The 24,945-nt window shown below is 39.5% G+C and overlaps 1 protein-coding gene and 1 pseudogene across 1 annotated transcript in view; one reads left to right on the top strand and one right to left on the bottom strand.

The window, feature by feature from the left end:
• MYO3B (myosin IIIB) overlaps positions 1–24,945 on the bottom strand; it is a 388,457-nt gene that overhangs the window by 127,942 nt on the left and 235,570 nt on the right. The window contains exons 25-27 of the mRNA XM_027591480.2: positions 4,828–4,939; positions 3,526–3,688; positions 1,902–1,979 (exon numbers count right to left, since the gene is read on the bottom strand). Of these exons, the coding sequence (XP_027447281.1) occupies positions 1,902–1,979; positions 3,526–3,688; positions 4,828–4,939 (353 nt within the window). The remainder of the gene's footprint in view (positions 1–1,901; positions 1,980–3,525; positions 3,689–4,827; positions 4,940–24,945) is intronic.
• Positions 9,425–9,972, top strand: LOC113920991 (annotated as a pseudogene).

The following is a 24,945-nucleotide window of genomic DNA, read 5'->3' as shown; positions in this document are numbered from 1 at the left end:
TTCTGCTAGCACAACACCAGCACCTCAATTCCTGTCCATGGTGTTGGGGTGAAGGGCAAAGAGACTCTGTCTACTTTGCTCTGACTGCCACACTACTTGCAAGACGGAGAGGTGGCGTTAGTACCTCTTCTCATGTCCGCCCAAGCCCCTGCAGACTCGGTTAGTGGAAGTTGCCAGTGCCACTTGATAAGTAGGAACACCAGTGGCCGGGCTGAAAAAAAGGGGGGGGGGCGGTGCTTGCAAAGCTTGAAAAAAAAGAAGCACCTTGAAGACATGTGTTCTCTCCAGTTCCACAAAACAAAATTATCCTTCCATGGTACCTACCGCATGGGTGCTCTCCCAAAAAGGTGCAATCACGACTGGCCTGATATGATGATGAAACAAACCTGTCTGTTTCCATGCAGCCCTCCCTCACTTGGCAATAACAGAGTGCAAACAGGGAACCCTCTAAAGATCATTTTCAGAGAGGGGAAATGTGATTTATGATCCTATATCCTGGACTCAGTGGATCAACAATATATAACCCAAAGTTTATATTTTAAAACATATGTTGGGCTTTGGGCCAAACTGCAAGATCAGAAATCAGTCCAGGAGACTGTGGGGAGGGGGGAAGGGGTGTGAGCACGCGTGTGTGCGTGTGCTGTACGGTGTGGTGTGGTGTGGTGTGTGGAGGTGGGCAAGGAGGGAACAAATGCACTGTGAGTTGTCTTTCTTAAGCTGCAACTAGAATTGGATCCTTCTTCCAATGAACTCTTTGAAGTTGTAGAGCTTAAAATTCCTAGGCGATGGTGTTAAAATTTACACATTTGCATCTCAATGACATCCCTTCCTTCCAAATATTTTGGTTCTGAATGAAGATGTCAGGTCTCTACAGTGGCCCAAGAGAGTTGGGAGAAGAGTTCCTGGAGCCAGGTTCAGGGCAGGGATGGCCTCAAAAAGGTTGCAGCTGTTTTATTTAAGAGTTTGCTTCAAGGCAGAGTTTCTGAAATCCTCTCTCTCTTCAGGCTTGTGGAGTCCACAGGACTGGCCACTGCTCTCTCACTCTGTCTCCACATTTTACACTCTCGGAGCTCCAGGCATGCTCTGGGGCCTACTTCTTCCAGGGCCTCACTTAGGCATACAGGGCTTCCCATGATGAAGGGGACTCAGGCTGGCAGGCACCGTGGATACTGCCATTTGCAGAAGAGCAGAGCCACCCAGGAGCCAGGGACAGGTCGGATGAGGCAGGAACCAGACCTCCAAGCACTCAGGCAGCCAGGCCCAAGCTCAGCCACAGCTTAACCCCTCGGGGCTCAGAGGACCACCTTAGCCACATACAGGCTGGGGTGTGGGAAATCCCGTTTGCTGGGAAAGTCCCAGAGCTATTATTATCTCTGTGATGCGGAAAGATGGGTGTTGCGTATGATCCAAGAATTCCAAGGTTGCCAGACACCTTCCAGACTTAACCAGACTTGGGCCTGGGCTCCTGTTTCACAGATGACAGATGTGTGACTCCAAGAAGGAAAGGGATTTGTTCAGTTGGCGGTACATGAAGTTGACTTTATCCGATCTGCTTGTGTTCAAATGCTGTGACCAGCTACTGGTCTGCTGTACCAGCTGTGTGACCGTGGACAAGTTACTGCGCTTCTCTGTGCCACAGTTGCCCTCTCTATAAACTCAGGAATATTAGAGCACTTACTGAGCGTCTCCTTACACAAGTATGGCAAGTGGCAAATGCTCGCTGTCAGCCTTTTCATCATCACGCGGGGGGGTGTGTCACAACAAGCACTAGAACCCCCACTAGAACTCGAAACTCCGATTCCAGTGCTCCTGAATTATTCACCTCTCAGCTTTCTAAAATCATATGAACTCAGTCACAGAATATTTTCAAGTGGATGCTATGAAAATGATGTTTTAATTACCTGCTTGAATAGGAACCGCGGACTCACTCCTGTTGCTTATTTTCTTAAATTTCTTCCAAGCATCATATCCTCTCCAGGCTAAAAATATAAAACCATGTGGTAGGAATGATATTAATTTAAGAACGTGCCAGCGAATTGATATAAGCTGTTTTCCCTCCAATCTATTACCCCTCTTGCCCTCCCTCCTGCTTTCTCACTGAACAAAATAAGCAGAGATACGTGAGCGATGATGGGAAAAGGGGCCTCTCTGTACTCTTAGCTGGGCCTCCAAGATGCTTCTGAGAAGGAGTTATTTTTGTTCCGGTAGTGGGTTTCCAGAACACTCTGGATTCTACTTATGAATCACTGGGGACCTCTATCCCAGGTGAGGCTGTTCCCTGTCATTCTAATCCCTGGAGGAAGCACTGTGTTCAGGACTTGGGAGTAGGGTGGTTTGTGGGGATGGTAGGAAAGAACTGGAATAGTCTGATCTGTTTGATTTTTTTATTTGGGAGGAAGGTATGAACATGACATTTGAAGGAGTGAAAAATAAAGAAGAGAGTCAGGATGCCCAGGTGGTTCAGTCGGTTAAGTATCTGCCTTGGGCTTGGGTATGATCCCAGGGTCCTGGGATCGAGTCCCACATCCTGCTCCTGCTCAGTGGGGAGCCTGCTTCTCCCTCTGCTTGCCATCCCCCCTGCTTGTGCGCACTCTCTCACTCTGTCAAATAAAACAAATAATAAAAAATACAGAAGGGAGTCAAGGGGGATAATTAGTAGCACAACACCCGCATTTGGTAAGGGTGAACCATGTGCCAAGAACTGTGCTTTGGGAGAAGAAAATGATGCAATAGTAAGGCAGAAGGCAAGGAAAATGGATGAGGAGAAGAGAAAGAAAAATCTCTGGGGGTGTGCTGAGTCCTACAGACCGTGGACTGGGACATTAAGCTGCCCACCAGGAGCATGACCACCTCACCTTTTTGTCCTTCCCATTAGCATCACAGCTTGCCATGTTGCTGAGTGCGGTCACGAAGTCCAGAGTGGACAATGGGATTCTGGGTTATGAGAGCACAAAGGAAATTGTCCACTATGTTCAAGACTGATGCTTTCATAACCACTCCTCAACAGCACAGAAGCTCAGATGCTATTTGTAACACAAATGACACCCACATGTGCAAAGAGACACTGCATGGGCTGGGCATATGAGAGAGCCTGGTGACTTGTTCCCTTGGTTTATAAGCTCTGTCTGTGCTAGAAAAGCCTTTGGGAAAGGGCATTAGTAATTGTGATGCTGAGAACTTGGTGATGGGCCTGGGGTGTATATTACATCAGTCATCTGGGAGAAGGGGTATAGGTCTGTGTGATCTGGGTTTTCCCCCTGCCCACTTCACACTGCCTCTACCGTGCTGCTCACCACAGTGTGTTGTGATGGCTTGTTTGCTTATGTGGAGGTCAAAGGGACCATGGTAGTCTTGCTCATGGCTAGAGTCCCAGCATCTAGCCCAGGGCCTACAATAGGCACTCAATAAATATTTGCTGAAGCAAGGAAGAAGGGAAGGAAGGGTAGAAGAAAAGAAGCCATTGAGAAAAGCAATAGGTGAGTGGCCCCATTACTTGATGAAATGCCAAGATTCAGGACCGTTTACCTGATTGAATGGCAATCGCCGCCTTCTCTCTCTTCTCTCTGATTCTTTTGTATCTCCTGGCTCCAAGCCACCCCTTGGCATATGCCTGCAGCACAACCACTCTGCCTATGACTTCTTGCAGCAACAAATTTAACTGCTCGACATGGTAATATTTGAGAAAAACCTGAAATGAGATATTAGTTTTAGCATTACATATGGGCTCCCAAACAGAGGGTCAGTCTACTCCAGAGTATTCTTTTTTTTTGACAGAGAGAGAGAGAGAGAGACAGCGAGAGAGGGAACACAAGCAGGGGGAGTGGGAGAGGGAGAAGCAGGCTCCCCACTGAGCAGAGAGGCTGATACGGGGCTCGATCCCAGGACTCTGGGATCATGACCTGAGCCAAAGGCAGACGCTTAACCAACTGAGCTGCCCAGGCGCCCTGACTCCAGAGAATTCTTATTAAAAACATTAAAACCATTATCTACATAAAGTTTACAGTGACTTCTTTATGCTAGCATTACTGACTTCTTGGGAGCAAACACAATACCCCTTCTAAGGTTAAGCCAATCCTTGATTACTGATACAAACGGATGATGAGATTAATGGGATTTAGGAGATCCCAAATGTTCTCCAAGTCTGCTTTATAGCTGCCAGGAGTTCTGTTTTCTTAATTTGAATTCTACTATCTATCTCCACAGCCTTTGATGGAGGCACTAACTAACAGAACTGATCCATAGCCAACAATGGAAGTTCGGAAGGAGAACGACCTAAATGACCCGCAGTGATCTAATTCCTGCTGAGGAGCAACCGTGTTGCCATCTACACTCAGACTAAGACTGGCTTTGTATGGCAATTCAGAACGGATCCTAAAAACCTGGGTCAGGGACGGGATGTTCCCTAAATGAAGAGCTATACACGATGAGACTACTAATCAGGGTACACAGTAAAAAACACATGAGTCTAACAAAAAATGGACAAAACTGTAAAAGATACTCATTCCTGTCATTAATAAGATTTGTGTATTTCCATGAGGTGCTGGAATAAGCAACATTTTAAAAGGGATATTTTTAAATAAACTGAAAGTTCTCATTCTAGAAATGCTAAGTGGTTCTCTCAAACTACATGCAGAATAGGAGGGAAACCCTCCTCTTCTTGTCCAGAGGTCCTAGGACTCCTGACCCAAGACCAGCAAAGATCAATGTTAGGCTGGGGTTTTGTCTGCTAAGCCACACAACTTACAGAGCCATTCATATCACTGACAAGAGACAAAGATACACAGTAGAGCATCACAGGTGACAATCGAACAAAAAAGAAAAAACTACCTTTGTTTTTCCCAGCACCCAGTGATCTAATCTGGATTTTTCCAAGATAGCAACACAGCTCTCTTTGCTGGCAAGAGGTGTTTCATGTGCTTTGAATGCCAAATAATAATACCTACAAAATAAAAGAGTAAAATAAAAAATTTTTAGCTATCATTTCATTGTATAGTGGATATGCTCTGGACCCACTGCCATGCCTTGTTTTTTAATAGTAAATATTTCTTGAGCACCAATATTAGCATTCTAGGTAGTGAAAGGTATACAATTTATTAACTTGGCTCTTAATTACTTTTATATTTTCTGCTATGTGTATTTCCCTTTTAATATTGCTTTATAATTCATGTTCAATGAATATTTGGCATATTTTGCATGCAGAATTAAAGTATCTAATTCTTTAAGAAAACTGAAATTTAGACAGCCCTTCTAGTAAAAGTCATAATTTTATGTGTTAGCATTATTATAAAATAATTTGTAATCCCACTGTATAAATTTTGACTCTGCTTTGAAAAGTCCCCTCTGAAGCAATTTGTAGATAGCAAAAATGATCATAGCCTAATTACTACTGAATCAGTCTGCTGAGCTACATGTCCATTTCGAGGTACAGAGTAGGTATGGGAGTTTTTTTTGTTGTTGTTTTTTCTTAAAGATTTTATTTATTTGAGAGAAAGAGAGAACACAAGTAGGGAGGAGGGGCAGAGGGTGAGGGAGAAGCAGACCCCCTGGTGAGCAGGGAGCCCGATGCAGGGCTCCATCCCAAAACCCTGGGGTCATGACCTAAGCTGAAGGCAGACGCTTAACCGACTGAGCCACCCAGGCGCCCCTCTTAGGAAAATGTACTTAACACAACACACTGCAAGGGTCTACATAGTTCCTGTTGGCCCTCCAAAGACCAAAGAGCTTTTGCCTGCTTTAGAACTCTATGGAAAGTGATAATTTTCCCAAGGTCTCATCTCATTAAAATATATAAGCTATTAAAATAGTAAATATCCAGTTGGAAAATATCACTACTCAAATATGTTATTTAGTTTTCTGCCTAAAATGGCATATGGAATGCAGACTCTTCAAGGAAGAGTTTTAAAATATAACAGGCTAAGCAGTTTGTAAACTATTAGTAAAAGCAACAGGCAACTAGAGATACATCCTCCCACATTTAAATTACAGAATCATAAACAGGAAGTATCTGTAAGGTTATAATATATATACGGATATATTAGTTTTCTGTTGCTACACAACAAATCACTCCAAAATTTAATGTCTTAAAACAAACATCTGTCATCTCACAGTTTGTAAGTGTTGGGAATTTAGAAGCAATTTATCTGGGTAATTCTGGCTCAGGGTCTCTCATGAGATTACAGTCAAGATGTCAGCCAGGGCTGCAGTCATCTAAAGGCTTGACTAGGGCCACATGATTTATTTTCAAGATGGTGCACTCACTTGACTGATGGTAGAAAGCCTCAGTTTCTTACTGGCTGTTGGCAGGAGGCCTCAGTTCCCTGACACATGGGCCCCTACAGAGAACTGCTTGAGTATCTTCATAACATAGAAGATGGCTTCCCTCGGAAGCAGGGATCCAGAGAGAAAGCACAAGAGGAAATCCACAATACCTTTTATGACCAAGGCCTAGAAGTGACATACCATCACTTCCTTCATCTTCTATCCATTTCAAGTAAGTCATTTAGTCCAGACCACATTCAATGAGAGAGAAATTAAGTTCCGCCTCTTAAAGGGAGGAGTATCAAGTAATTTGTGGCCACGTTTTTAAACCACGACAAAGAAGCTCTCTAGAACATTAAATCTTTGTTTTACTGGTGTAGAAAACTGTTTTTGGTGAGATGAAATGACTTGTTCAAGATGACAACAAGTAAGTGACAAAGGCTAAGATTATTTAAGTCGCCGGACCTCCATGTCATTGGTTAAAAACAAACAAACAAACAAACAAAAAACTGACAGGAATCCAGCTAATAAAGTTTAGTTTTTGATGTAAGGGGGAGAAACAAAAAAGAAAAGATTGATAAATTTGCCTACATAAAAATAATTTTCTACTTAAAAAAATTGAAAATTTGCGAAGAATTGGTCTTTTTTAGTTTTATTGTCTATTTAGATACAATGGTTTTTTCACATTAAAATCATGCTCTCTACAGAAAGTCCTCAGCAAAAGCTATTGCTTGGAATGTAGGTGTATCCCCACCAAATTAATGGTGGTGAATTTCTCAGGCTGATCTCCAAGGCCTATATAAACTATTTAATTTGAAGAATAGCATCTTTGAAGGGCACCCTGGTGGCTCAGTCGGTTAAGCAGCTGCATTTGGCTCAGGTCATGATCCCGGGGTCCTGGAATGGAGCCCTGCATTGGGCTCCCTGCTCAGCAGGGAGTCTGCTTCTCTCTCTCCCCCAGCCCCTCCCCCCTGCTCATGTGCTTTCTCTCTCTAGCTCTCCTCTCTCTCAAATAAATAAATAAAATCTTAAAAAAAAAAAGAATAGTACCTTTGAGGCAAAAGGGTGCTTTTATTTTTCATCATTTCTCCTTTTTTATGCTCTTCAGTGCAAAGTCTTTGATAAGACAGAGTAAAGAAACAAGAGACTATTAAATACACCAAAGTTGTCTTTTGAGACGTGGTCCACATCAGCAAAAGGAAGGCTTTTTGATCTTATTTGTGTTCTACTCAGAAAACTGTGAGAGACTTATGTCTAAGAAACCATAATGGCCAAACATTGTCCTTCCAGGGTGGAGCCAGGAACAAAGCCTATAAAATCCCCAAGAATTTCTAGGCTTCCCTCAGAAAGAGCAGGACCCTCCAGAGAGGGCAGAAAGGCAGAAAAGACTGAGGGGACTATAAAGAAGGAGTGAGATGGAAAGTGTCCCTGGACTTCATTCAAGACGGGCTCTGGGTCTACTGAAAGAAACCTTAAATGCAAAAGAAAAGAAATATAGACATTTTGGAACTTTTGCATGTTCCTGATCAGCTTCCAGTGAGGTTATTTTCCTTCCTGTAAAGAGCTAGACTTGAACTCTTCCAGGAGCAATGTGGGCAGAACTGAGGGATTACATCTGACCAGTTGTATTTCAAAGCCTACCCCCATGTGTTGGGAGACACCAAGGCAGCTAGAGCATATAGGATAGAATACCAGCAGAGAGCTACAAAGAACCCTGAACATCTGCGGAAGGCCTCTTGGGTACTCAGCAGAGTACTGATCGGCACATGCATGGGAGGAAACTACCCAAGGCTGTGGAAAGAACCATCTAAGAAGATTAAAGGAACTAGTGCCTGATGCTCAGAGAGGGCTGGGAATAATGTGTTTCTACCAGCCAGACTGATTAAACTCCTAATTCATAGGACATTGGATAGAGTACTCAGAAGTGTCTTGCTTCAGTAGTGAGGAAATATTAGCCCTAAACATGGCTCTGCTTTTACCTAACAGATCTTAAAAACAAGATCAAAAAGGATGAAACTGTTTCCAATACAGGCATACCTGTGGAGATACTTATGGGTTCAGTTCCAGATTACTGCAATAAATCAATTATTTCAATTAGGTAAGTCAAATGAACTTTTTGGTTTCCTGGTTCATATGAAAGTTATAGATCACTATTCTGTGGTCTACTAAATGTGTAATAGCATTATGTCTAAACAAAGTACATACTTTAAAATACTTTATTGCTAAAAAATGTTAACCATCATCTGAACATTCACCAAGTTGTGATTACTGATCACAGATTACTGTAACAAATATCATAATAATAATAATGGAAAAGTTTGAAATATTGTGAGAATTACCCAAATGTGACACAGTGACACAGAGTGAGCAAATACTGTTAGAATGGCACCAATGGACTTAAACTTGAGGAAGGGTTGCCATAAACCTTCAGTTTGTAAGAATCTGTGAAGCACAATAAAGCAAAGTGCAATAAAACAAAGTATGCCGGTAATTTAACTTTATCCCAGAACAAAGCACAAAGATATTTATAGGAATACAAAAATATCCAGCACACAAAAAGATAAAACTGACAATGCCAGCATCCAGTCAAAGATTATCAGGCACGCAGGAAAATATGACCCATAATGAGGAGAAAGTCAACTAATTGAAATGGATCCAGAAGTAACACAGATAATAAAATTAATAGAGAAGAACATTAAAACACTTATTTGAACAGTATTCCATATGTTCAAGAAGTTAAATGGAGACACAGATATACAAAAAAGACCCAACCAGAATTTTTGGAAATGAAAACTACAATGTCTCAGACAAAAAAAAAAAAAAAATATATATATATATATTTATGTATATATATATATGTATTTTGTCTATATACACATATATACACACACGCACACACAGAATAGAATTGGCAGAATTGAGATACTGAGGGAAAAAAAGATTAGTAAACTTGAAAACATGACAATAGAAACTATACAAAATGAAACACAGAAGAAAAAAATAATTAAAAAAAATAAAAAGAGAGCTGGGATGGCGGTGATGGCAGCAGTGGCAGGACCACCCTGGCGCCTGAGCAGCAAGCCGGAGGGAGCATGAGGCTTGGGGCAACACGGGCTGTGGGAGCCCGGTGACAGCTGAGAGTACTAGCTTGTGACAAGTCTGCACCATGCGTGAGTATAAGCTAGTTGGCTCAGGAGGCGTTGGAAAATCTGCTGTGTCTGTACAGTTTGTTCAAGGAATTTTTGTTGAAAAATATGATCCTAAGAGAGAAGATTCTTACAGAAAGCAAATTGAAGTACATGGACAACAGTGTATGCTTGAAATCTTGGATACTGCAGGAACTGAACAATTTACTGCAGTGAGAGATTTATACATGAAAAATGGACAAGGCTTTGCATTAGTTTATTCCATCACAGCACAGTCCACATTTAATGATTTACAAGATCTGAGAGAGCAAATTTTTCAAGTTAAAGACACTGATGATGTTCCAATGATTCTGGTTGGTAATAAGTGTAACTTGGAAGATGAAAGAGTTGTAGGAAAGGAACAAGGTCAAAATCTAGCAAGACAATGAACAACTGTGCATTCGTAGAATCTTCTGCAAAATCAAAAATAAATGTTAATGAGATCTTTTATGACCTAGTGTGGCAAATTAACAGAAAAACTCCAGTGCCTGGGAAGGCCTGCAAAAAGTCAACAGGACAGCTGCTTTAATATATTAAATACATTGTAGCTCTGAGCCAGGTCTGAAGAGCTGTTGCCCACTTCAATCGTGCCAACATTCCAACTTTGTTAAACCTACCAACATCTTAAATGGACTTTCTGTGGTGGGACCCTTTAGGAGGCAGATGAAAGCTACTACATCAGTTTGCGCATTTTAATCACTTTCCAGTATCACAAGAGAGATTTTAACTTATATAATAGTCCTAGAGTATGCAGCTGGTAAAACCAGAGGCTACAATCCAGTATTATTGCTGAGACGTTTTTCATCCACCTATGTTGTACATGTATGAAAATGGTGTACTGTATACTTTAACATGCCCCATACTTTGTATTGGGGAGTACAATAATGTAAATCCTAAAAGCACCACTGTTTTAGCATAATAAAGTCCAAAGAGCTCCTATATAGACTACTCCAGATAACTTTGCTTCTTTGATACTTGTAGCTTATTGTAATTTTTTTAAAAGAGATTCAAGGTCATTATCATTGTATTGTACAAATAAGCACTTTGATTGACACAGCTATAAAGTTTTTTTAATTAAAAAAAAAAACCCGTGGAGACAGTGATCTTGTCTTTAAAATATGATAGTCCTTTCAGTATATGTCTAAATTAAAGATACTGCTTTTAATATCTGTTGGGCAGGAAATGTCCAGACTTGTCAAATCGTCTATTATGTTTCCTTTTTTGTTTACATAGGGAACAATGTTTATAGTTGTGTGTACAGTGGCGGTCTGCAACAAGAAGTGTATATTTTCAAACAATTTTTTAATGATTTAACAATTTTTGTAAATCATTTTCAGGCTTCTGCAGCTGTAGATTCACACTGTGAATCCCTTGCTTGCTCATGCATAAGTGTATTTGCAATACCAAATATACAGGTTTAGTATTTCTGCCTGTTAGTGATTGTTTCACAGGTGTAATGTTTTGGTTGAAATGTTAATTTGTGGAAAAGTACTGTGGATGTGAATGTGGCAAGTAATTTTAATCATGTGTGATTAAGTTGTAGTAACTACTGCTGTTTTATTTAACAATGCCTTGTTGCTTTGTATGCATTAACCGTTTGGGTGTAAAGATTGTGTGTTTTAAATACTGTGAGTCACAGTATTTAAATTAACCAACCTAATGTTACAACTACTTTGAGGTAGCCAAGTGTAAACTGAAAGCCTTAATTAAAGTGGTGCAATTCTGTATAACTGAGCATCAGTAGTTCAATAAATTTGGATTGCCATGTAAAACAATAAATTAAAAAAACATAAAACAAGCATTAGTGAACTGTTGGACAACTTCAAGTGGCCTCAATACATGAAATTAGAGTCCCTGAAGAGGGGAAAAAAGAAGGGCACAGAAAAAATATTTGAAGAAATTATGGTTAAAATTTTTCCAAATTTGATGAAAACTACAAATTAACAGATCTAAGTCCAAGCATACAAACAAAAAAACTTGGAGGAAACTACACCAAAGGCTTCATAATCAAATTGCTCAAGAACAGTCATAAAGAGAAAATCTTAAAAGCAACCAAAGAAAAAAGACGAGTTACATATAGAGGAACAAAGATAAATATGACATTAGAATCCTCAACAGAAACAATGCAAGTGAGAAGACAATGGAGCAAAATCTTTAAAGAATTAAAAGAGAAAGAATTCTATACTCAGGAAAATATTTTTCAAAAAGAAAGGCAAAATAAAGAATTTTTTCAGACATACAAAAGCTGAGAAAAGTCATCACCAGATGATCTGCATTATAAGAAATTTTTTTAAAAGATTTTATTTATTTTTACTTTAGAGAGAGAATGTCCGCGTGCAGGGGGAGGGGGAGAGGGAGAAAGAGAGAATCTCAAGCAGACCCCTTGCTGTGTGTGGAGCCTGACACAGGGCTCCACGCAGGGCTTGACCTCACAACCCCGAGATCATGACCTGAGCTGAAACCAAGGGTCGGCCGTTTAACCAACTGAGCCACCCAGGCACCCTGTAAGAAATGTTAAATGAAGTCCTTTATGAAGAAGGAAAATAACACCAGATGGAAATATGGATCTACATTAAAAAATGAAGAGTACCAGAAAATAACTATGTTGTTAAATATTGAAGAAATTTTGTATTATTTAAATCTTTTAAAAATATACTTAACTGTTGAAACAAAATTAACAACAATGTATTATGATGTTTATAACATATAGATAAGTGAAACATGTGACAATGTAACATAAATAGCATAAACATAACAATAAAGGCCAGGAAGAAGGAAATGGAAGTAAACTACTGTAAGATTCTCATACTATTTATGAAGTGATATAATACTACTTGAAGGTAGGTTAGCATAAGTTGAAAATGTATGTTGTAAATCATAAAGCAAGCCCCAAAATAATAAAAGAGCTACAGCTAATAGGTCAACAAAGAAGACAAAATGAAATCATATAAAACACTCAAAAATCCAAAAGAGTTAGAAGAAGGGGGTGCCTGGCTGGCTCAGTTGGTGGAGTGTGCAACATTTAATCTTGGGGTCATAAGTTCAAGCCCCACACTGGGTGTGGAGCCTACTTAAAATAAAATAAAATAAAATAAAATAAAATAAAATAAAATAAAATAAAATAAAATAAAAAGAATTAGAAGAAGAAGAAGGAAACAAAGAACATATAAGACAAATGTGTTTGGGAAATGAATAGCAAAATGATAGACTGGACCTAGCCAAACAAATCATGTTAAATATAAATGGTCAAAACACCCCAATTTAAAGGTGGAAATTATCAGACTGAATAAAAAAGCAAAGTGTAAACTATATGCTGCTTCCAAAAAATACACAAATATAAAGACACAAATAAGTTCAAAGTAAAAGAAAAAGATATGCCATACTAACACTTAAATATTAAAACTATAGTAACTGACTATATTAATATCAACAATACAAATATATATATGTATATATATATATATATACACAAATTATAACTATATAAACTGACTATATTAACATCAAAGTAGATTTCAGAGCAAAAAATATTACCAGGGATAAAGATATTTATTTCATAGTGATAAAAGGGTCAATCCATCAAAAGAACTTAGGAATCCTAAGCATTTTTGTACCTAATAACATGAAGCTAAAACTGATTTGCAAGGAGAAATATACAAATCCACAATTATCCTCAGAAAGTTCAATACCCTCCCCAATAATTACTAGAATAAGTAGGCAAAAAAATCATCAAGGATACAGAAGTCTTAAACAACAAACTTGACCGACTGGAAATTTCTAGAACATTCCAGCCAACAAAAACAGAATATATATTCTTTCCAATTGCGAATAGAAACATTTACTATAATAGGACATATCTGGGCCATAAAACATGACTTAATAAATTAAGTGTTCAAATCACACAAAGTATGTTCTCTGATCAGATCAGAATTAAATTAAAAATCAACAACAGGAAGATATCTGGAAAATCCCCAAATATTTATGAGCATACTTCTAAATACCCCATAGGTCAAAAAGAAATTAAAAAAGAAATTAAGAAGTACTCTTGATCAAATGAAAGTGAAAACAATCTATTAAAACTTATGGGATACTGGGACGCCTGGGTGGCTCAGTTGGTTAAGTGACTGCCTTTGGCTCAGGTCATGATCCTGGAGTCCCAGGATTGAGTCCCACATCAGGCTCCCTGCTCAGCAGGGAGTCTGCTTCTCCCTCTGACCCTCCCCCCTGTCATGTGCTCGCTCTCTCTCTCTCATCCTCTTCCAAATAAATAAATAAAACCTTAAAAAAAAAAAACAACTTATGGGATACTGCTAAAGTAGTACTTAGAAAATTATACCACCAACACCTATAATAGAAAAAAAGAATGTTCTCAGAGACATGAGCTCAGCTCATTAGAAAAAGAGCAAATTAAGCCCAAAGAAGAAAAGACACAATAAGTATCAGAATGAAAAATCAATGAAGCAGAAAATAGGCAAACAATGAATTAAACTAAAAGCAGTTCTTTGAGAAGGTCAAAACTGGTAAACTTCTGGCTATATATCCGGGGGGGGGGGGGGGCAAAAGAAAAGAAAGAAGATACAAATTATATAATATCACATATTTTGTGATATTATATACATTCTATAAATATTAAAGGGATAATAATGGACTTTATGTCATATTAACAAGCTAAAGGAAAAAAGCATGATCTTAATAAATGAGGAAAAGCATTTGACAAAATCAAACATCTAATCCTATTTTTAAAAGAAAAAAACTTGTCAAAAGGTTTATACAAGAAAACCTCCTCAACCTCATATTAATAGCTCTATGAAAAACCTAACATATTTAATGGTGAATGACTGAACACTTATTCCCCAAAGATTAGGAAAAAGGCAAGGATGTCCACTCTTGCAACTTCCACATTATACCAGAGATTCTAGCCAGTGCAAGAGGATCAGAGAGAGAAAGAAAAGGCATCTGTATTAAAAATGAATAGAACTATCTTAATTTGAAGATGACACAATTGTCTATGTAAAAAATCCAATGGTATCTACAAAAAAACCTGTATCAGAACTAATAAGTGAGTTTAGCAAAGTTGTAAGATAAAAATCAGTATACAGAAATTATTGTATTTCTATATACAATTAGAAATTGAAATTTTAAAAACATTTATAATGTATTACAAATGTGAAATAATAGGGATAAATCTGAGAAAAAATGTGCAAGACCTGTGCACTGAAAACTACAAAATATTGGCTAAGAAAAATTAAAGACAACCTAAGTAAATGGACAAAGATGCTATGTTTGTAAGTCAGAAAAATATTGTTAATATTTGAGTAAAGCGGACTACCTCCATAATGTGGGTGGGCCTCATCCAATCAGTTGAAAGCCTTACGAAGAATGACTGTGCTCCCCTGAGAAGGAAAGGATACTACCTCCAGACTGCCTTTGGACACAAGATCACAACATCAATTCCTACTGGAATTTCTAGCCTACCAGCCTGCCCTGCAGAGTCTGGACTTGCCAGCCCCCACAACTGCATGAGCCAATTCCTTAATATAAGTCCCTTTCTTTCAGTGTACACACACACACACACACACACACACACACACACACACACCCTATTGATTCTATTTCTCTGGAGAACCCTGACTAATACAGTACTGGTTCCCACACTGAGTAGAGACAGAGCCAACCTTGGTGACACATTTCCTATAATGGTGCAGGTTGTTCTTTAGTAACTTTCTTCCTAACATTTCTTCTCCCTTTGTCACTGAACTTTCCAAGTTTCTCACAGATGCTGGGGCTTCGGCACTGCATACTAAGGATCTAGGACCACCCAAATCTAGCTGTTCTTCCTCATGTTCACAAACAGATGTGCCCTACCCTGTGTCAAAACTCCCCATGCCTAGGCACTCCCACAGGGCCATCTGTGGAAGGGACTGGCTTGCTCCTCTAATAAACATTTAGATCCTGAAGGGAACTTAGAGTCATCAATAAAAATCCTTGTTTTGTAGAAAAGAGAAAGCCAGACAGAAGGAACTGGCTCAAGGTCACAGATTAGTAAGTGGAGGCCTGAGGCTTGCCCATGTCTTTTAACTCCAAATTTAGGTTTCTTTACATTCGTAACCTGCATCTACCCTTAGCTCTTACTGTATACCTGGTAGTTTCTTTGACTTTCTAACAGGGACTTTTGATACTCTAGCACTTTTCAGCTCATTGGAACTTGTGTCTATAGCAATCTGGAATACTGGGCTTTTGACTTAGGAGAAGTGATTTCCTACATCTGAATACCAGCTGTCAAGTGCTCCTTGATACATGTGTGGGGGATCCAAATATATTCTATTTGGACTAGTGTTATCAGTAAGGCATTGGTACTTCAGTGGAAAACTATGTATACCATCTTTAGCACACTCTTCTGGGTTATCAGATTCTAGCCCTGTTGATCTTCTGTGAGCTAGTTGGCAACTCTTTGTAAATTATAGGTAATTGATAGATACGTAAACTCTATCTAGTATGGTGATGATTTTACTTTCCACTGTGGAAAACCCAGTTTTGTCTCCGTTTGCAATTCACCTCAACATTCTTTTACTTCATTTAAGCTTGTGCTGTTTTAACTTATCCTTTGAACCAATGATAATATCTGCTTGATATCATATGAATAAAATAAATTCTTTAAATACATTCATCTTTATATCTGTATGTGAGTCATGATGTTACCTTCTGGAAATTATCTTTTAACAAGAGGAAGAAAGAAATACAAAAACTTAGGCTGTAGACATTTGACCCAAAGGAGCACAAACCCATAGGCAGGTTGAGACAGGAAGTCATCACACTTAGGTAGATCCAGTGCTACCGAACAATCCTAAAAGGTCTAGTGGCTCAGAAACACTGCCACTTTTCTACTTAAAAACCTCTGAAGTGGAAACATTGGTTAGTGCAATACGTTCATGTCGGAGTTTACTAAAAAACTCAAAATGTTTCCAAAGTGATCACACAGATATATACCTCACCAGTAGAGCCTGAGTCTTGTTGCTCTCTATTCATGCCAATCCAAGGAATTAATCGATTTACTGATTATTGCCAATAGGTATCAAATGATATTTAATTGTGGTTTTAATGTGTGTTTCCTTAATTACTAGTGAAGTTGAAATTTTCCTTTTGTTTTCACTGAAGTCCTCTGACAATAGACAATATATACAATGAATTTAATTTCTCTATGTTTTCCTAACGATTACCCATAGTCCTACAAGGGGAGAGGAGAGAGAGAAAGAGCTAAGAGTTATCTATGTTAGATAAAAATTATATACGCATTGAAGACTGCTTACATTTTTGTAACACCTGACATTTAAAATTTGCACTTCTCACCTTGGTCATTCTGTTTCTGCATTTTTACATTGTTTGGGAAGGATATGCACCTTTTAAAGATGCTTTTGAAATCTCAACCTATAATGAATGAGCCCTGCATTGACTCATCCTTCCAGTTTGAGTTTTATATTCAAAGGCTTGCAAAATATCTGTACTACTAAAAGATTTGCCACAGCCTTGAGTCAATAATGAGATTTTTTTTAAAGATTATACAAACATTTTTATTCTTTTTCTAAAAACCTTAAGCAAATACTTTCCTTTAGGATGAGTCATTCATTCTGTATAGTTTCACTCTCTAAATTAAATTGGCTTTTCCTTCCCATTCTACTCATTTGTTCATTAAACAAAACTTTATTTAGGATCAGCTAATGTGCCAAGGACTGATGGAAATAATGGAATGTCATGAGTAAGCAAGGTGGACAATTCCCCTGCCCTCACGAAACTTATATTCTAATCAGGGAGATAATATTAAACAAGTACATAAGAGCATCATTGGGTAGGGATAAGTGCTATGAAGAACAGGAAGTCAGGATGGGGGAGGGGGGTTAATGGGTATATTTTGTAGTGTATTTTGGCAGGTAGCCTTTAGCAGCCAGGACAGTGAGGGAACATAAGCTGTGTCATATGAAGAACTGTTGGAAGACGTTGGGGGCATTGAGCTTCGACAAAAAGACCTAACTGGGTCTTACAAGAAAGGAAAGAAGTTGTCCTAGACCCTTGAGTCTCTGGCTGGGTCTAAAAATTAGATTGCCAAAGCCAGATTACCAGGAAAAAGCTGTGTAAAAAATTACACAGTCATGTAATAGAAATTTTACATGACACAGGAGCCTTCATAAGGAAATGAAGACCTGAAGAAATGGCTAAACTGGAGTGTTTGAATGCTAGATGTGATGAAGAGTGGAGAGTCACAGAAAGAGGTGACAGGATAAAGATAGGAGTAAAGTGTGGTAAACTGGGGGAACTTAGCAAGACCTGGTCATGTGGATCCCTCTCTGTATCCATTGTCTTCAGAAACGAGGATGTTTCTTTCTTCCTGGTAAAGGGAGGGCACCTCTCACATGAGGGTTATATGACCTGCTTCAGAGAAAGGACAGAAAATCCTTCCTGCTCATGTCATTTCTCAAATCCCTTCAGCTTGAAATATTCAATAGGCCAAGGTGTCATATTTTGTGGAAGCGTGTCCTGAACCCCATTTGTCTCTTCAACTATGTCAGACCACCTATATCAGATCTACTTGGAGATTTCATAAAAGATGTGGATTCCCAGATCATACTCCAGACAGGAAATCAGAAGCTCTACAGTTGGGGTCCAGGAATCTATATTTTAATAAGCTCCTATCGTGATTTTGACGCACCACAGGGTTTGAGAACTGCTGACTTAGGGGAACATGATAACTGACTGTTACCAAATAGATAGGAGCTGATTTGTTCTCTAAAGCCCAGAGTGTAGAACTGGGTTGGATGCAGAGATGATGATTTTGGTCAAGGTTAGGAAGGACAAGGCTGTTATCAGACATTTAAAAACACAAAATAGGTTGCCTCCAGAGTCAGAGAGTGAATTCCTAGACCCTGGAACTGTTCAATGGGAAGTGGGGATGTGGATGGACAAGGTCAAGAATATTGCCAAAGGAATTCTAGTTTTAGCTAGGTACTTGAACTAGATGGTCCTTTAAGTCTACTTCCAATAAAGATGCTACGTTGACTTGTCTCTTGGCCTAAAGAATTGCTTCTGTGATTTTAAAACTGATGTGTATCATCAACACTATACTGTTACTGTAGCAAGTCTCAGGTTATTATCATTGTATCTGGATAAATTGGAAGACTTAAAATTTCCCTAGGCATTCTGTTTGGGGCTCTTAGAATTTCAACTATGATCTCTTTCACAGGATATTCTCAACATACCTGAACAATGGTTCTCTGAGTAGTCTCCTGATCAGTAGTATCAGAATCACCTGAAAACCTGCACACATGCCCCCTACTAATCAAAAACTCTGCAGGTAAGGCTCAGCAATCTCTGTCTTAACAAGGCCTCAGGAGATTCTTACACATGAGAAAGTTGAAGAACCACTGACTTATTAGACAAACAGAATCCCAGGGAAGTGAAGCGACTTGCCTACAATGACACAACCCATCTGAGGAAAGAAACTGGCTCCTATGTCTCTTCATGGTCTTTTCTCTTTGTTTCGACCAAATGACTTTCTGGAATACATCACTTTCCCCTAAAAGGTCAATTAATTGCAAAATCCATCCTAAAGAAATTCTCAACACAAGTTTAATATGTAAGATTGAGCATTGCTGGCAAACAACTGGACACAATGTCAATATCCACCAATAGAAAAATGGCTACATGAGGGAGTTAAATTTTAAATTTTAATTTTAAAGAGGGAGTTAAAAAAGAATGCACTGGAGCTATGGAACAACATAGATTTATCTCTAATACATATTGTTAAATAGAAAAGGAAGTTGGCAAATGGTGTAAAATATGTGATTCTAGTTAAGCTAAAAATGTAGGGTTTTTTCCTCTTTCTTGATCTCTCTCTTTCTTCCCCCTCTGTGTGTGTATGCACATATATGTGTATTCTGAAAGGCTAACACTACCAAGAATAACAGTAACTACGTAGGGAGGGGCCATGATGCAAGCAGGATACTGGGAAATGGAATTTGGGATGCAGAAAGAAAGACATTAGACTTATATGTAATATTTAAAAATTTTACAGGAAAAGGTATTCACACATTATTTTTGCAGTTAAAAGTTAATTTCAAATATTAAGTACAAATTTTTTAAATTTTAATTACAATGTGCCTATATCCTGGTCAAAGAATCATGTATCTACTAATTTGATTACATTACTTACATCTAAGTAGATACATCCCCAATCAGGCAGCAAAAAGTATCAACCCTTTTCTTATTTAAAAATATTCCTTGAGGGAGCCCTCAATCAACATTAGTGACCACCCAGACTGTCTACTCAGATATCCAAAATACAGGGCAATTATCGGAACAATTCAACCCATATAAATAATTTTCTCTTAGGTCGATAATGGAGGGAACTGAGCTGTTCTGGCTTGGATAATTTGATAATTACCCCCAATTGCCCATTTCCCTTTAGTGTGTATGAAAATCCAGTTTTAGTTTTTTAAGTTCTTTCTTATATTTACCATAAGCCCCTTTAATTTTTTCCCTCCGTGTTTGGTCTTCAGTAAAGACAGAACAGCTGGCCACCATCTGCTACAAAAAAAAAAGCCATTATATCCATTATATTCTTAGGAAGACTCCTAAATTTGGGCTTTGGGATAAGAAGTCGTGGAAGTCCTGAGATTGTAAATTCCTTCTAATTCAATATTACTACAGCACTCAGCACACACAATAGGTGCTTAAGAAATGTTTCTGATGCTGCTGCCGCCTCCACATAAGCATTAAATGGGAGGCCTTCTAAAGAAAAAAAAAGTGGGAACTCAAGATTGAGGCTGAGTTTATTCACAAATTTGTAATAGAAAGTTAAACTTTAAACTGATCTATTTATAGCTAGTAAAATTATTAATTTTTTTCAATTGAATTCTACAGACTGATTTCACAGTGAATATTTGGGTTGTGTTCAATTGTTTCATTTAAATATTTTGAAGATGGACTTTGGAATCAGGTAGACTTTTTAAGATTTTATTTCAGAGACAGAGAGCGCAAGTGCAAGCACAAGCAGGGGGATGGGGCAGAGGGAGAAGCAGCCTCCTTGCTGAGAAGGGAGCCCGATGCAGGACTCGATCCCAGAACCCCAAGATCACAACCCCAGCTGAAGATAGACACCCAACCGAGCCACCCAGCCGCCCAGGAATAAGGTAGACTCTTATTTCATATCCTGACTCTATAACACATTATCTGTGTGATTTTGAGCCAGTTTCCTCATTTGTAAAACTGAAATAATTTCATGTATTTGGGGGGCTATTACCAGTGTTAAATAAGGATGATGTCTTTTTTTTTATAAGCAGGATTTATTTTAGAGAGTGAGCGAGTGAGAGAGCATGTGGCGGGGGAGGGCAGAAGGAGAGGGAGAATCCCAAGCAGACTCCCTGTGAGCTTGGATCCTGATGCGGGGTTAGATCTCAGGACTCTGAGAACATGACCTGAGCTGAAATCAAGAGTCAGACACTTAACTGACTGTGCCACCCAGACATCCCCAAGTGAGATGATGTTTGAAAGCACGAGGATGAAGCCTGCCATCAGCAGGTGGTTAATAAATACCCCTCTCTCCTGTCTTCCTTCCCTTTGACAAAAATGTTTTTTTCTCTTCCCCAACCCAAATGTATATGAAAAAGTGGCTAGCAATCTTTCCTCTGAGTCATTTCTAAACCACGTTGCTCAGGGGTGGGCAGATATTTATTGTAAACTGAACAGAACACGCTAGAATGGGTATGAGGTCAACTGTGGGTCAGCTGATGGACTGGGCAGTGGTTTCCTAGGGCACCGTGTTGGGGAATTCCAGGGCCGCATCTGGGCTGTGAAGGCCATGTGTCTTGGCTGAGGAGCCAGGTCTGCAGCTGGGGCTAGAGAGAGACGTGGTGCTCATTTGCCATCTCTGTGCCAAGTTTCCTCACATTCTCCTTTCTCCTCTTCCACCTTCTCTCCTTTTCAATTCGTTATTTTCCTTATTCTTGTTTGTTTTTGCTGCTTCATCATTATCATTATCTAACATAACGTAGTCCCACTAAATTGTTTTAAGGAACCTCCAATCAGGGACATAGAGTTTTAATTCAGCCACTAATTTTCACCGAGTAAGCCAGGCAGCCGATCCAAAGGTCCAGAGTGGTGGGCTTCTCAACTGCATCGATATTGTCTAACACCTCCGTAACATCTTTCTTCTTGGTTTCCTTTGCTATTTCTTCCTGCACTGTTGCCACAGCATTGGCCACTGCCCACTGTGTTTCTATGTCCTCCTGGGTTGTTTCCTATAACTGAATTAGCTCATGAGTCTGCCCACAGTGCAGACATTAAAAAAATCAGGAAAGACAGCTTGTTATTATTACTGCCTCCACTCAGCACCTTTGGAGAAGAGTGTGATTGTTATTACCTCTCGTCTCAACTTCTCAAGTCACCACTACAAATTTCAGGCTGAATTTGCAGAGCTATCAACTATAGAAAGGATTTTTCCAATACTTGAATAGTGAAAGATAGCTGTCAGCAATGTGGGCTCCATGAGAAAGGCAGGACTTTAAAAGAATGGGTTTTGGGATTTGAATCATCTACAGCCTTAGACAAGTTGGGAAGAACCCACAGCCCAGGCAAGGCCAATATGAGCCCATTCTGCCCCCTAAGAATAGAGAGAGGTGGTCACTGCCTCTCTGAGAGACTGATACTGCCAACCTCCTAGAGGTGGGACCTTAGAGAAGCTGCTTCATCTCTCTGGCCTCAGCCTCCTCATCTCTGAAATGCAAAGCTGGACTAGGCTACTTGTTGGAGTCTTTCAATGATATTATAAAAGGCACTTTTAAAGTTTGTTTGTTCATTTAGTACACTAACCAAGATTATAAAAACGGTAAATATAAGAGTGAAGAGAGAGAAGTCATCCAAGGTCTCACCTACAGAAAAGGCACGAACACATACAGGTGGGGAGGAGTGGCTGACCCATTCTCTCAATTAAACACAGAACAATGGGCAGTAATGACAGTATACAAGGACAGCAGTTGTTAGAGACCCCTCCAGAGAATGCCACCACTTCATTGCTGCCCTTAGAGGATAAATGCAGAGACTGTTCACAGGAGTCTGCAATGTTTACTCACAACATTGAAGCTGCCCATTATCTTCCTTGCATATTCACATACTGTGTCCCCCACTACCATGCAAATCAATTTGCAGGGAATCGAAGATTCTGTCCACTTTGCTGCAAATCTACTAGTTTATCTGAATGGCACACTAAGATCTATTTTATGTCAGGCTCTCACCTATGTAGTTATAGGTAAAAACAAAAGAAATTCAGGAATGTCCTGTGAGAGACAAGGCATGATATCACCATCCTAGCTCTTGGAGGATTTGTGCTTTCATATTCACTGCTTAATACTCAGAGAAAAAAGTAGAAGCTTTATTCTTTGAAAATTGAAACTTGGATTTCAGCCTTTCTTGAGATGTCTGGATTCTTTTGTGAGTTGATTTTTCTCTCAATTCATCCTATGAGCCAGTGCTAACCTTGGCTCTCTGTAAGGGAAAGTCAAGGACCCTGTCCTCCGGTGAAGTTTTCACAGTGATAACTGATGATATTCAGTTCATTTTGCAAGAGCTAAAAGAATTTGTTGCAGGCTTAAAATTGCAAACGCACCTTTCATAGCAATGGAATTAAAGGGCTTTCAGTATCTTGCCTGTTTTTACTCAGGCACTTCTGTACTTGTTGCTAGTTCTTCAACTACCATCTTGAGGAAGAAGCTGGGTAGCAAGGAATAAGAAATGAGTGGGTTGTGGGGAACTGGAAGTATTTATTCAAATTCACTCAGCCTCTTAGTTATTCAGTTACTCCTTCATTAAATTAATAAACATGAGGTTTCTTTTCTGTGATAAGCATAATTAACATCTCTCTCATTTCCATTCCCACTTCTTCCTGCCTAAAAGAATAGTAGTTTCTATCCTTTGGGTGAAATTATTCCCAGTCCCAGGCCTGTGCCCTACTTTTTAAGCCCCTCTCTGTAGCTAGGAATGATTACATGACTCTGTTCAGGCCAATGAGATGTGAAATGACTTCTGGGAAAATGTTTTCCTTTCTAATAAAGGGTGGAACAAATATGGTTGGCTTAGTCATTCATCTTGCCCCTTTCTTTCTTTGAATAAAGACATGATGTCTGGAGAGGCAGCAGCCCCCTTGTGACCATGAAACTATAAGCCAACCCACATAGTAAAGATGGTAAAAAGGAATGAAAGGAGGTCAGAAGGCATATTCAGGTCCCTGGTGACATACCTGAACTAATATATATATATATTTTTAAAGATTTTATTTATTTATTTGAGGGAGAGAGAATGGGAGCTAGAGAGCATGAGAGGGAAGAGGGTCAGAGGGAGAAGCAGACTCCCCGCCGAGCAGGGAGCCCGATGTGGGACTCCATCCCGGGACTCCAGGATCATGACCTGAGCCGGAGGCAGTCGCTTAACCAACTGAGCCACCCAGGTGCCCCTGAACTAATATTAAAAGTAGCTTACCTCTTAATTTCTTTTTTGAGAAACAAACAAACCTATTTGCCACTCGTTTTCAATTTGGGATATTTGGTCGCCAGGGGACATTTGGCAATATCTGGAGACATTTTTTTATTGTCACGACTTGGGGGTGGTCAGGAGGTTACTGGCATCTTAATAGGTAGGAGCCAGGGATGCTATTATACATTATACATTCTACTAGGCACAGATACAGTCTTCCCCAACAAAGACTTATCCGGTTCAAAATGTCAGCAGTGCTGAGATCGAGAAACCCTGGTTCAAGCACTAAATATGTTCGTTATTCACAGTCAAATGCATTCCTGACTGATACACATTACCTCATTTGGGAAACACTAAACATACATCATGGAACATGCAAGATACCAGGCAAGATGCTAGAAGTAAAAAAATGAGCGAGGTCCACCCCATCCCCACAGAAGTTTACAGTCTAATGGGATAGACGGACATGTTTGGTTAAAAATAAAAGCATATGTTCTAGGAGATATGGGACAGAGGATGGAGCCACTACCAGGCAACTCTGCGGAGCTCGGGCAGGCTTCAGAGGGAAGGCTACTGGGCTAGAGATTGGGAGGTGGGGGGAGGGGCCAAGTAGAGACTTTCCACCGGAGAAAAGAGGAGGTGTGAAGGCCAACCTTGTGCATGGGCCTGGAGGGTCCAAGGTCAGACTGACAACAGCCTAAGGTATGGGAGAGAGAATGGTGGGGAAAAAATGAGAATGGCTGGCTGGTGCTTGTTACAGAAAGCCTTACCTACCGAGCTAAAGGCTTTGGACGTTATCCTGTAAGCAATGAGGAGTGGGCACAGAATTTTATTCACAAGAAAGACATGATTATATTTTTGGAAACATAACTAGTGGCAGTGTAAGGAATGTCTAGTAAACTAGAGTAACTGGAGTTGGAAAGACACGTTTGGAGGCTAGGCAAAAATTCAGTTGAGAGATTATCATTAGTATTCTGAAAAGTACAGC

Source organism: Zalophus californianus, chromosome 3 (genome assembly GCF_009762305.2).
Source record: "Zalophus californianus isolate mZalCal1 chromosome 3, mZalCal1.pri.v2, whole genome shotgun sequence".
Taxonomy (NCBI): Eukaryota; Metazoa; Chordata; class Mammalia; order Carnivora; family Otariidae; genus Zalophus; species Zalophus californianus.
Note: the sequence above shows the minus strand (reverse complement) of the source record. Positions and strands in the feature narration are given on the sequence as shown.